The sequence below is a fragment of the Arvicola amphibius genome, chromosome 8 (genome assembly GCF_903992535.2).
Source record: "Arvicola amphibius chromosome 8, mArvAmp1.2, whole genome shotgun sequence".
NCBI lineage: Eukaryota > Metazoa > Chordata > Mammalia > Rodentia > Cricetidae > Arvicola > Arvicola amphibius.
Window position 1 is genome coordinate 14,450,599 of NC_052054.1, and position 14,098 is coordinate 14,464,696.

A 14,098-nucleotide genomic window follows, 5' to 3' on the forward strand; every position below is an offset into this window, starting at 1 on the left:
CATGCCCATGGTAGGATACATAGGTGCAAGTGCTCACACATACACATAAGATAAAAATAAATCTTTTTTAAAAATTAAAGAATGCAGGCAGAGATTTATATAAATGTGTGGCTCTAGAGCCAAATGGATCACCAGGTTCCTCCCTGAAGAGGTGGATTACCAGTGCTTCAATAAGGCCTGGATCGAGCTCGTTGTTTGAGAGTAGGAGACAAATGGCAGAGGAGAGGGAATGGAGACATTGGTCCTCCCTTGCTAAGAGCATTTTAACAGAGAGGTGGGTGGCCCTCTGAAGTCCGAGTTCACTCATTTAAAGTGATGTCAGTCAACTTGGCCAAGTGATTTTTAACTCTTTGCCTAGAGGGAAGCAGGAGACAGGCAAGAAGGTGTGAATGAAGCTGGGGCTTTCCTGGGAGTGTTCAGCGAAAAAGCAAAGGAGCCAGAGGGTAGTTTCTTTAGTAAATTTGGAAGTGATTTCCATCTATGAATGCAGACTCCAGTACAATCTTCTTTTACTTTATGAATAGAACCTTGTCCCTATTCAAGAGATTGATTGAGTTCAGTCTTCAGCTTTGAAGGCAGAGAAACTTTGAAGTGCACTTATACCAACGTCCATGGTTGATGAGGATCATTGTCTCTGCCAAGAACACTGTCGCTCATCCAGTTCTAATCAGAACAGACAGGAAACCGAGACAGGAATGTGGTTTACATCAGAACTACAGGAGGTCTCTTATTATGTCATCTGTTATGATATTGGATGAGGTTAACAATAAATTAGCAAGGTAGACTAAGGTTTGAAAAAGTTAAACTAAGTTTCCAAGTAAAGAGGCACAGAGCTGCACCCTGTAGTTCATCCCAGAAGCTACCAGCAGCATTGGGAATGCAAAAGGGCACTGATCCTCTCTGGCCAACCCAGGCCAAGCAGATGGGGGATCCTCAAGCTGCTGGAGATGAAGGCCCAAGCTGGGCTCAAGAGCCCTGTCAACTTCTCTAATCCACTCAAAAGCACACATTGGCTGAGAAAAGGGTACAATAAACTTCTGGGTTTACCCAGTCTTGGATATATGGATAAATCCCTGTACTGCTTGCTGTAGGCACTGCGCACCTGCATTTGCGAGGTTTGGAGAACAGGGACATCCGCCTGCAGCCACCTTGGGAACAGTTGTATATTATACACTATAGCACAACCCCAGAATGCATGGATGAGTCAGTGGCCTCCTATAGGGCCATGTATTACAGATGTGCAAATGATTGTGCATTAGGGGACAGAAAATCAGGACTGCTTTCTCACAGAAATCTTTTATTAAAGGAGGTAATTTAGGTTTTAATAGTGGGTTTTTTTCATAAAACTTTGATGGTGCTCTTTTGACTTTAAATAAAATAACTGTAATACTGAAGGATAATTATTTATGACCTGGACCCCAGAGCTCAGAAAGATTTCCTATGATGACCTTGCAACAGAAGAATTCACCTACTTGGCCTGTAACGTTAGCCTTTTTTGAGGACTCTTCTACCACCAAACAGAGAAGATAAAAGTTCAATAAAACATTGCAAATAAACAGTAAGGGTGATTTTCAGTGTTTTCTGACATATGGTCATTTTGCAAAATTATATTTTAAGGTTTCTCCCTGAGTTAATATGCATTAATTTAGTTGCTGTGTTGAGAGTTTTGCTAGCTGCATTAATATGTGCTGTCTGATCTCACAGAGTTAGAGAGAGGAAGTATTGGCTCATGACTTTGGTAGTTTGGCACTAAACTAACATTTGGGTTTACAGGTTGCGAGTTTTCAACCAGCTAGAGGATGAATTAAACTCCCGGGAGCATGAGCTCTGTTGGCTGAAAGACAAAGCCAAACAAATTGCCCAGAAGGACGTGGCTTTTGCCCCTGAAGTGGACAGGGAGATAAACCGCTTAGAAGCTACCTGGGAGGACACGAAAAGACTAATTCATGAAAAGTAAGTCTCTCCGGAACTCGTCAAAGTTTCCAACTCGGTTTGTAACACTGCAAGTTACCTGTTGCTTTCTGAAGATGTGGCCAACGGTTAAATCACCCTGGGTGAATTAGGCCCTGCTGGCAACACTAAAACTGCAGAACTATGTTTAAAGTTTCTCTCTTGGTATGCAAATGCATGTGAAGTTAATGTTAAAAAAAAAAAAGATTCCCTGGAAGCAGTAATTATCCGTCATTGTGGGATACTACAATTAGAATTTTAAACTTGTTTGGTTATATAACCTGTAATTGAGTTAGTTAAATTTTAACTTGAAAGTACACATTTTACTATAAAGTTCCCCCTTTTTTCCTAGGAAATTCTATGACAAATTTATTTAGTAGTCTCAGCTATCAAACTCCACACTATCAGTTCCAACAATGGGAAAATCCCCTCACGTCTCACTAGAGTCCATCTCTGTCCTCCTGCCAGTTCCCCCAGCCCTGGTTCACTTTCTAACTCTCCTTTCATTTCTTCCCTAATTGCATATGAATGATGCTCTCTCGTCAATCCCCTGACACCTCCCATCCCTCCCTCCATACCCATCCCTCCATCACATCCCTCCCTCCCTCCCTCCTCTCTCTCCTCTCTCTCTCTCTCTCTCTCTCTCTCTCTCTCTCTCTCTTTCTCTCTCTCTGTATTGATATACCAGGCTTTTTCTTTTTGAGCCACCAACCAGTTCCCAAATTATGACACAGAGACTTACTATTAGTTATGAAAGCTCATCCTTAGCTCAGGCTCGTTTCTTGTTAGCTCTTATAACTTAACCTGTTTCTCTGTATCTACCTTGTGCCTCAAGGCTTTTCCCTTTCTTCCTTCTGTATATCTTACCTTCATTGCTGCTGTGTCTAGCTGGCTGATGGCTGCCTGATTTCTTGTGCCAGGACTGTCCCTCCCTTCATCCTCATTCTCTTCTCTATCTTGTCTTATTCTCCCTCATTCTAGATTTCTCCTCTTACTTACTCTCCTGCCTACCAGCCCCACCTCTTCTTTCTCTGCTTAGCTATTGCTCATTCAGATCTTCATTAGAGCAAACAGATACCTTAGGCAGGCAAGGTGAAACAAATGCAATACATCTTTACATAATTAAACACATCCTTACATGGTTAGCAAAGGTAGCAGAAACAAATGCAACAGACCTTTACACCATTAAAGTAATATTCTGCAGCATAAACAAATGTAACACATCTTTACATAGTTAAAGTAATTTCCACAACATGTGAATCGTTCATCTTTAAAATATGTAAGTACAAATTCCATTGAATGGATGTACCACAGGCAATATCATTACTCATGGATGGTCAAATGGAGTCTTTTTAGAACATATTAAACATCTATGGGCATTCACACTTCTGATGGTTTTTAAATAACATTTTTTATTCCACTGCTTTGCTGGGTATGTATATGCTTAAATGTATAAAACACTGATAAGCAATTTCAACAAAGTATCTGAACCAGGCAGGGGAAATCTCCAGCAGGCCCCATTGCATCATATACAAAGGCCTTTGAAAGAAAATTAGAATTGGTTTATATAACGACTTTAAATAGAGGTTCTTAATTTAACTATGTCACACAAACACTATTTTGTTTTATCTGTTATTGGTTTCTTTTCTTCCATCTTTTTCCTTGACTTATAGAATAAAAAACCTAAGCAGCATAAAAAAAAAAAAAACCACTTTAAAACTTGCGGTATTTGGGTGCCTCAGGAAAGATTGAGTTGGAGAGAAGACCGGAGTTAGAATTCAGCAGAGTAAACTAACAACAGTATTGATCTCAGTGGGGAGAGCATGGCTTTCTCTTGGTACCCACGCCCATTTCTGAATGCATTTGTGTAATGACATATTAGGTCTAATCCAAGAGAACTCAGTCCCCTCCTGATGCGTGATAAGTGATATTTTCTTTAATCATTACAGCCAGGGGCAGTGCTGTGGGCTTATTGACTTAATAAGAGAGTATCAGAATCTGAAGTCAGCTGTGTGTAAAGTTCTGGAAAGTGCTGGCAATGTCATTGCCATGAGAGCTACCGTGAAGGACCAAGAGGACCTGAAGTGGGTCTTTGCCAAGGTAAGTAAAGTGCAAGCACATTTATTTAAGTGCTCTTCAATGCTCATCCATGCATTTTCCTCTCTGCACGACTGTTCCTCTTTGACATTTAGATGTGGATAATTCCTGTTAGCAGTTCAACTCTTTTCCTAAAAATGCCATTTTTAAAGAAAATTTTAATAGAGTTATATATGTAATATATATCTGTATTTATGTATATCTCAGCTGTGTGCATATATACATGTTCACATGTTACCATTAGTTTCAGCATAAAGTTAAGCAAAACACATCTCTTAGAAGGCTAATGCTTTACACCGTCATCGCTGGTTGTTTAGCTAATTAAGGAAACGTTTGTGTCCACAGCATGAAACTGCCAGGAACGAAATGAATTCCAAACAGAAAGAGTTGGACAGTTTTACCAGCAAAGGCAAACACTTGCTATCTGAGCTGAAAAAAGTCCACAGCGGAGATTTCAGCTTGGTCAAGACTGACATGGAAAGCACCCTGGACAAGTGGCTGGATGTAAGAGCACCCCTTGGAGTCCATGCGCGGCCTACATGCAGGTTCTTTCAGACAAACGAGCAGAGGATTAACCAGAGATTGGAACTTCAGTTCCAGTTTTCAGAGTTAACTCCAATGTGAAGAAAAATGATAGTTGGAGAGAGAAGCCAGATGCATGAGCTAGTTGACAAAGCTTACTGACAGAGTCCCCCATTTGATACCTACAAGCATGACAAATCACAACTTAGAACGTTTCCCTTCTCAAAATGCTGGCGTTATGGATAAAAATTGGATAATATATACTTATCCATATTAGTTTTCTAATGATGGAAAATTAAATTGCAGTAAATATGAATTTGGGGTATAGAGGCTGTAGTCTCGCACTGAAGAGGTCAGGCTTGTATTTTAGAACTTTGACTTTCAATTCATCATTCGCTAGCTCCATGGCCAGACCCTAAATGTTTTCTATATCACAGATATGCTCAAATCTAATTAATGTCCATCCCTAGATCACAAATAAAAGTGCTTAGAAAAGAAACACAGGGCTGTAGAGATGGCTCAGAAGCTGGGAGCGCTGGCTGCTCTTGTGGAAGGTCCAAGTTTGATCCTCAGCGCTCACAGAACAGCCCTCAGCCATCTGTAACCCAAGCCCCAGGAGACGCGATGCCCCTTTCTGGCCTATTTAGGCACTGCACACATGTAGTGCATATACACACAAGTACAAAACACCTGTACACAGAAAATAAGTTTTAAATAAAGAAAATAAATCCGGTGCCATCCTATATGGACCTCAGTCCTATAGAATCCTATCCAGGGAGTGACACTTCTGTGCATTCTGACATACCCTTTGTCATTTGACCCCAACTTATGAATGAAAAGTGAATGTCTCGGAATTTAAACAACTCTCCCACTGATGGAGTTAGTCTACGTATTTGGTTGGCATTTAAGGTATGCTAATAAATGTACAATAACTATTTTGAAATTTTGTCAGAATATAATTTTCTCATCATGACAGCATTGGTGGGGGGACCTCATATTTTGATGAGCTGGCTCCTGCTTCCTTTCCCAGGTATCAGAGAGAATTGAAGAAAACATGGACAGGTTAAGAGCAAGCCTGTCCATTTGGGATGACGTCCTCTCAAGTAAAGATGAGATTGAAGGATGGTCCAACAGCTCTCTTCCACAACTGGCTGAAAACATTGGTGACCTGAACAACAGTCTCAGAGCTGAAGAATTTCTGAAAGAATTTGAGGTAAATGACACTACATACATGTGGAGGGAGGGTATGCCATTGTATGGAATAAGAGAGAGAAGAATGGGTGTTCCTACATCAACTCTGCTTTGCAAAGACACGGATGAGTAAGGCAAACGTTGCCTAACTTTAACTGTTGATTTTAAAAATTGATTAGGCTCTAGCTAAGCAGTTTTAATAATTATTTCTTGGTTGGGGCTTATATTCCTTACTCTTCTGTTGCTGTAATAAAAAACCCTGACAGAAATCAGTTTTGGGGGGAAAAGGTTTATTTAGTCTTATAGTTCTGAGAAGGATACAGTCTGTCTTAGCAGAGACAGCACGGCAGTAGGCTGTGAGGCTGAGTCCATCATCCTAGCAGAGACAGCACGGCAGCAGGCTGTGAGGCTGATCCACCACAGTTCATCTTCACACAGGAAGCAGAGAGAGAAATCCCAAAGTGGGGCCAGGGTATAAACTCCCCACTGACATACATCCTCCAGCAAGGCTTCCCCTCCTAATACTTCAGTGACCTTCCCAAACAGTGCCACCAACTGGCCACCAAGTCTTCCAACACATTAGCATACGGTGACAGTTTTTATTTAACCCCTATCAAGGAACTTCAAACATTAGTATAAAAGAAAAGTACATTAAGTTTCCAATTATTCTGTAAATATGGTACCTTCCTTTGCGAAACCCATACGGGGTGTATTTGTAACTTTGTGCCTACTCTTCTTCACTGAGAAAAGAAACATCTACATTGAGCTGGGGTTATGTTTGGTTCTGTGTTATATTTTATTTACAGAAATAGGAGAAAATTAAAGGTTAGAAAGTACCCAGCCGAGGCTGGAGAGATGGCTCAGCGGTTAAGAGCACTGACTGCTTTTTCAGAGGTCCTGAGTTCAATTCCCAGCAATTACATGGTGGCTCACAGCCATCTATGATGAGATCTGGTGCCCTCTTCTGGCAGGAAAGCATACGTGGAAGGAGTGTTGTATACATAATAAATAAATAAATCTTTTTTTTTTTAAAGTGAAAGTACCCAGCTTTTGAAAACTGTGCTTGGTTATTTATTCTAAACTATGTTTAATCCTATTTATTGTGTTGATTTTTGAAATTCATCCATGAAATTCTTAGCAATTATTGTGCTGGTTAGTTGGGATTTCTTGGCTTTTGGAGTTTGGGGGGCTTTTGTTAGTTTTTTGTTGTTGTTGTTTGTTTGTTTGTTTTCTTTATACTACCTGATATGACTAGAGCCATCTGGGAAGAGGGACCCTCAACTGAGGAATTACATCCACCAGAATAGCCTCTAGGGCATTTCTTGATTAATGACTTATGTAGGAGGGACCATCCCTAGGCAGGTGGGTTGTATGAGCGAGCAAGTAGAACAAGATACAGGGAACAAACCCATGAGAAGCCTTTGTCCATGATTCCTGCCTCTTCTTCTTGAGTCCATGCCCTGATTTCCCTCAGTGATGGATGCTGACATAGAAGTGTAAGCCAAACCAATCCTTTCCTCCCCAAGTTGCTTCTACTCATGGTGTTTATGACAGATTGTAGTAAGGAGCAGCAGGCTGCGTCCCGCCACCCAGCTAGCTTTATACCCAAAATAATTACACGGAAACTGTATTCATTTAAATACTCCCTGGCCCCTTTAGTTCTAGCCTCTTATTGACTAATTCTCACATCTTGCTTTAACCCATATTTAGTAATCTGTGTAGCACCACAAGGGGTGGCTTACCAGGAAGATTCTTAACCTGTGTCCATCTTGGAGAGGAGAAGCATGGCGACTGCCTGAGGCACCTGCCTGACTCCCTTTCTTTCTCCCACAATTCTGTTCTGTCTACTCCACCTACCTAATTTTCTGTCCTATTAAAGGGCCAAGGAAGTTTCTTTATTAACCAATGAAAGTAACACACAGACAGATGACCTTCCTCCATCAACAGATAAAGTATTTGTGGTGTAATCACGAGACCCTGATCTTAGATCCCCAGAGCTCTCATGTGTCCTCTGGGTGTGGGGGTCTGTCTATGATCCTATCTCCAAGAATCAGTAGCAGGAGATCCTCGAAGCAAATTCTTTAGCCAGACTCGCCAAATCATTGAGCTCTGGGTTCAAGTGAGAGACCCTGCCTCAATATATAAGGTGGAGAGCAATCAAGGAAGATACTCAATGCTGACCTCTGGCCTTTGCACACAAATGCACAGGCTTACACATGTGCCTGCACACATATACATGTGAATGCACATTACACACAATTGAAAAACCATATAGCAATAATAGGGACATGATTAGAAATTAGAAAGGTTAAAGAGAGAGAGCTGTTTCAAAAGGCATGTAATTGACTGTCATGCAGTGATGGAAGATACTGTTCACATTCTGCACTCTGGTATCCCACATCCCCACCCCACATCTGGCACATACAAAGAACCTGACAAGTAACTGACTGAATGAACAACTGTAGTCTGGTTTAACTGTACTGTCTATGTTACTGGGCAATCTCAGACTCTAATAGTTTTTGAGAGCTCTTGTAATATAATTTCAGTGTCTAAAGGTATCAGAACTCAAGAAAACTATACAGACTAAACATTCAGACATAGTGAAGAATCCCAAGGTCCTTTTTAGTTGTTACTACTGGCGTTAAAATTAGTATTACAACTTGTAGAGTGTGCGATGCTGGAGTCGGGTATTCAGGCTCATAAAGGGTGATTGTTAGAAACCGTGTAATCCAGAATTAAATGCACATAAGAAAAAGCTAATTGTGGGCTGGAGAGTTCTCTTGGTGGTTAAAAGCATTAAGTGCTCTTCCAGAGAACCTAAGTTCAATTCCTTTTATCCACATGGTGATCATATCCATCTGTAGCATTTCCAAGGGATATGATACCCTCTTTTGGCCTCTGAAGAAACCAACCATGTCTATAGTTTACAGACATACATGCAGACAAAACAGCCATACCATAAAGTAAAAGATAAATTTTAAAAAAGAAAAGAAAAAAACAATTGAATAACAGGAATCCTGCCTTAGTGGTAAGAGTGTATATTGCTCTGGCAGAAGACCTTAGATTAATTCCTAACACCCATGTTGATAATTTCACAGCAGCCTGTAACTTCAGGAGGATCCAATACCTCTGACCTCCACAGGCACCTGCATTTATGTGCACACACACAAGTATACACACATGCTCACATACACACACATATACATGTGCATACATATACACAAATTTTAAAGTAAAATAAATCTTTTTAAGAAACTAATTATAAGGCCTGCAGAGATGGCTCTGTGGTTAAGAGTACCTGTTGCTCTTGTAGAGGGTCTGGGTTCAGTTCCTAGCACCAATACGGCAGCTCACAACCATTTGGGCCTCCAGTTCCTACAGAACAAGTACCTTCTTCTGGCCTTTGAGGGCACTAGGCATGCACACATATGTAGGCAAAACATGTCTTTAAAAAGTCTAATTGTAAATAAATTTACAGTTAAATAAATTTGATAAAAATAAATTTAGTGCATACTCAAAATTTATCTTTCTTCATCAGATGATGGTGCAAAGTTATAATCTTAGCACTTGGGAGGCTGAAGCAGAATGATGGCTGCAGGTTGGAGGGTTATTTAGTCATGTAGCAAGACCACATCACAAAAAAACTATTGTTGACTAGTTATTATTATACACCTTAGTATGCACTAAACCCTTGAATTCTTGATGCCTGATACATCTGCAGCAGACACAGACGCCATGGGATGCTGTGCTATTCTATGGTGTGTCTTCCTGCTCCACAAGGATGGTGACACCATGCTTAGAACCTGCAATGATGGTAAATACTGCAGCATGAGTTCTCATAGGACAGGCTGTTGTCAAATCAGCCTTCTTGTGCTGACTGCAGAAACTTGGCTATCTGTGTGCCTCAAACATTTATTTGGTGTGGCAAGGTTCAGTCTCCCAAAGATGGGCTTTTTGTTGCTGACCCTGTGATATGTCGGTTACTAAATCAGTGCACTGGAACCATCTCAGAACCTGGCTCTGTTCTTCCTTCTGCCAGCCCTTTCTTCACACCATGCTCTAAGTGAGTGTGGGTCAGTAGGTGAGTTCCCTAAACACCCAGCTGGTTCTGTAAAAAGCCACCAAGCCCAGAGTGAGTTCCATATTGTACAAGAAATTGCTTTCTGAGCTCAAGCCATTGGAAATTCTGTTGTCCCAAACACTAGGTTGTTTCTCAAGCTGAGAGAGCTCTCTTATTAAACATTCTTTTGCGACTCAGAACTGTGAAGTTTATAAGCATCTTTGCTCAATAATGATTCTTGGTTTGGTATTTGTTTGTATGTTAATTGTTGACTGAAAGGGGGAGGGGTAGGTAAAATAGCAAATGCCAAAATTATTTCTGCTTCAAGGTCTTGTAAATATTTATTTGAAGTGTGCCTTCTGTGTGCTGTTGATAGTCGCTGAGCAGTCCTGGTGTGCATTTGTTTTAGCTTGCTTCTGTAAGACTTTAGCGTTGCCATAGTAACTGGTAATAACACTGCTAATGAATAAATGGCAGCCTAGTGGACATTTTCACTGACTCAATGCTTTTGGTTAGTGTTTCATTTTTTCCAGGGATTTTATTCCAATAAGAGGGTGAGAAGAGAGAGATTCCCACATACTCTCTTATTCAAAGTGAACTTTAATGGTAATAGTTTCCACACTAGTGAAAAAGTTGAGCAGATCTTCTAAATACTGCTTCAAGATGGCATCATGACCGTTAGCTCTCCGCATATGATGCCAAGTGTAGTCGGTTGGTCTTTGGATTCATGATGCCTTTCCCCTGTGTCTTTACTTTCATAGTCTGAAGTTAGAAACAAAGCCTTGAAATTGGAAGAACTGCATTCCAAAATCAATGACCTTAAAGAACTAACGAAAAACCCAGAAACACCCACAGACCTTCAGGTAAGCAAAAGATGATTTTTGTAGTAAATACCACGTAACAGCCAATCACATCTTCACTCCCAGAATACAAAATGAATATGTGTGTGTGTGTGCCTGTACACGTGTGTATATGTCTGTATCACCATAATTCTTAGCCAGCATATACAGGGGTTAAACATTAGCATCAGTAAAATGATTTGTGTCAATATTTGTTGCATATTTGCTTTCCAAATATCATAAGGGTAGTTCTCTTTTCCTTACAGAATTGTGGATGCATTAACAGCCTGATTGTGTCTTTGTGCATTTTATGTTTAGACAGGAATAGACCCCCCCCCCAATAAGTGTTCTTACTAATAATGTGCTAACCCGTTTACATCATAACTGGGCTAGGGGACAGGGCTAGGATTGCCAGTGTCCGTTCATGGCCTTGTCAATGATTCCAGTCCCAGGAACCATGAAGCAGATCAGGAAGGAACTGGGTTGGACAGGGAACCTGGGCTTCCCTTATGCCCGAGCCCCAGAAGCACTCACTGTGGTTGGTATGCATTGGCTGACACCTCACCAGCTCCTGGTTGAAGTCTCTGGGATATCTTGCTTCCTTTCTTTTCGAGGTGTTCATGTTTTATTTTTCTTCTTCATTGTCCTTGATTCTCTCTCTAACTGACTTAGCCATGCTTGGTGCTGATCCTAGGCATGGATGGGAGTGCTGGATGCTTCGCAGGAAGCCAAGGAAGCGGCAGTCATGGTCACAGTTGAGAAGAAGGGATGCTGATGACTGCCGCATATATTTGGGACAGCAGAGGGCAATAAGCTATTGCAGAGCAAGGCTGGAGCAAGGCTTTGGGGTGTGAGCTCCTGTTGTGTGTTTCTCCTCTTTCACCCTACTCACGCCCCACCCCGAGGAAGACACGTGAGATGTCTTTACTGTCCTCTAGTATAGGTTTGTTTGTTTTTTTTTTTTCAAGACAGGGTTTCCCTGTAGTTTCTAGAGCCTGTCCTGGAACTAGCTCTTGTAGACCAGGCTGGCCTCGAACTCAGAGATCCGCCTGCCTCTGCCTCCCGAGTGCTGGGATTAAAGGCGTGCGCCACCACCGCCCGGCTGTCCTCTAGTATAGGTAGAAGAATTTCTGTGACACTGTTCAGGGGACAGCTTCATTTGTCGCCTACAGTTGGCAGTCACCGACATCTGGCTTCTAAACCCCTGCCAGGCAGGCTGGCTGATTTCTGATGTATTTGCCAAAGAGTAAATGCTTGCATGGGTAACCTGCATCTCAGCAGCAGATGAGATGGGCAAAGTGGGGGGATGGGGGGTGAGTACCATTATGTGGCCTCAGCCTGGCAGTTATGAGTAAAGGAAGAGACCGCTCTTTGACCCCACAGCATGAGGGCAGCTAAGTTCTCTAAGGGCTCTCTCCAGGGGATGGATGCAGAGATGCCTTGGGCATAGAAAGGGCAGAATGAAGAGGCAGTATAGAATGTACAGGCTCATCTAGGGATTTCAGCTAGGGTCCAGCAATGAGGGCATCTCCCTCCCAGAGGACCCATAAACCTAGAGAAGTGAGGTTATGAGAGACAGCTCAAGCTCACCCATGAGTCTTCAGTTCAGAATACCTCACCCACCTCCCTCTCGTCCAGGCTTGTGGATCCTACAGCTGTGCCAAGCAGGAATGGAAGCGTGGCAAAGCAAGAAGAAAGAAAGGAGGTTCTTAGCTCCTTGCTTACAGCTGCTCTGATCTGGGAGTTAAGAAAAGACATCAAACCTTTATGTTTGATGATTTTGCCAGACAGCGCTGATCTTTGAGATGTGGGATTAAGACCTTTTTCAGTTTAGAGTAGTTGTAATTCCCTTTATTAACTCGGGAGCCACAAAACTCAGCTTCCCTGAAATACCTCATCCTAGGAGAAGAAAGAAAATAACCCTACTGCAATCTTACGGGATAAAATTGGTTCACCATTAAACCTTATGGCGGGGTTCCTCCAGTCATCACATCCAGGCAGTCCTGTGTGACTGTTCCTGTGGAGAATTAACAGCAGGCTTTTGGTCCAGCTTTGCTTTTAGGATATGCTCTTCCCTTCCCTGGAACCTCCATCCAAACCACACTCTATTGAAGTCCAGAGTTAGCTGCAGCCCTGCTCTTTGCCTTCACTCAATGTGTTTGGCAACCCACACTCCCTGGTTTTCCATCCTGGGAAAAGCTATTAGTACTGGAGAGGCTTCCATGGTGAGCCTAATGTGTTCTCGATGGGGTTACACGTAAACAGAATTCCAGGCGGGTGAGTGTGTTTTTGGTCCTCCCAGACTTTCACGAACACTTGCTTTATATTTAGTTTATAGAAGCAGACTTACGGCAGAAACTGGAGCACGCCAAAGAAACCACCGAGGAAGCAAAGGGAACCCTGAAGGATTTCACAGCTCAGAGTACCCAAGTGGAGAGGTTTGTCAAGGACATAACAGCGTGGCTGATCAACGTGGAAGAATCGCTGGCCAGGTGTGCCCAAACTGGGACTTGCGAAGGGCTGAAGAAAGTCAAGGTAAGACAAAAACTAAACGTCAGTGTTTCTACCTGAAGTCTAAAGTTATTCTCCTAGTTTGTGACTGTGATGAACACATAATGTCTGCTTTCAGCCTCCCAGCAGAGTTAGTGGCATGAGAAGTAAATGAAAGCATCAGAAAGTAAAAGATGGGTAAAAAGTTGACAGAATGCATTGCTGTCTGCCCTGCCTGCCAGTTACATGTGTGTATGTGTGCGTGTGTGCGTGTGTGTGTGTGTGTGTGTGTGTGTGTGTGCGTGTGCATTTTTTTGTAAAAGGGTGAAGACAATGGGGAGCCTGTCTGACTTTGTATCAATTTTTAAGTTTGAGCCTCAAATGATTTATCATCACTTAATTATCTTTGTGTTTAATTTGAACACTTTCATCTGTAGAATGTTGTGGTTTTCTTTAAGTAAGGAAATCATCCTACGTCCTCTCTTCATGTTAACAGATGACAACCCTGCTCAAGTGTTTGTACAGCATGCATATTGTATTGACTTTTCAACATTGTTCTTTTGAAAAAGATCGTTTTCTCTTCGTGTGTGTGGTGTGTGTATATGTGTGTGTGTGTGTGTGTGTGTGTGTGTGTGTGGTGTCTGTGTGTGGGGGGTGTGTGTGGGTGTGTGGGTGTGTGTGTGTGTGTGTGTGTGTGTGGTGTCTGTTTGTGTGTGTGGGTGTGGGTGTGTGTTTCTTCACGTGTGAATCCAGGTACCCAGAGTGTATAGAAGAGTACAGAAGAGGGCTTAGAGTACGAGTTACAGGTTTTTGTTAGCCACCCAACCTGAGTGTTGGGAACAAAACTGGGTCTTCTGAGAGAGCAGCATGGACACTAACCACTGAGCCATTTCTCCAGCCCTGGCCCTGCTCTTCCTTAGCATAGTTTTATACTAAGCTATAGATAAGG

At 42.1% G+C, this 14,098-nt stretch overlaps 1 protein-coding gene across 6 annotated transcripts in view; it reads left to right on the forward strand.

Moving 5' to 3' along the window:
* Positions 1-14,098, forward strand: part of Syne1 (spectrin repeat containing nuclear envelope protein 1) — a 467,607-nt gene that overhangs the window by 195,779 nt on the left and 257,730 nt on the right. For all 6 annotated transcript variants that reach the window (XM_042055521.1, XM_038339737.1, XM_038339735.1 and 3 more), the window contains 6 exons: positions 1,774-1,953; positions 3,900-4,050; positions 4,393-4,551; positions 5,600-5,782; positions 10,582-10,683; positions 12,991-13,194. In XM_042055521.1, coding sequence (XP_041911455.1) covers positions 1,774-1,953; positions 3,900-4,050; positions 4,393-4,551; positions 5,600-5,782; positions 10,582-10,683; positions 12,991-13,194 — 979 coding nt within the window. The remainder of the gene's footprint in view (positions 1-1,773; positions 1,954-3,899; positions 4,051-4,392; positions 4,552-5,599; positions 5,783-10,581; positions 10,684-12,990; positions 13,195-14,098) is intronic.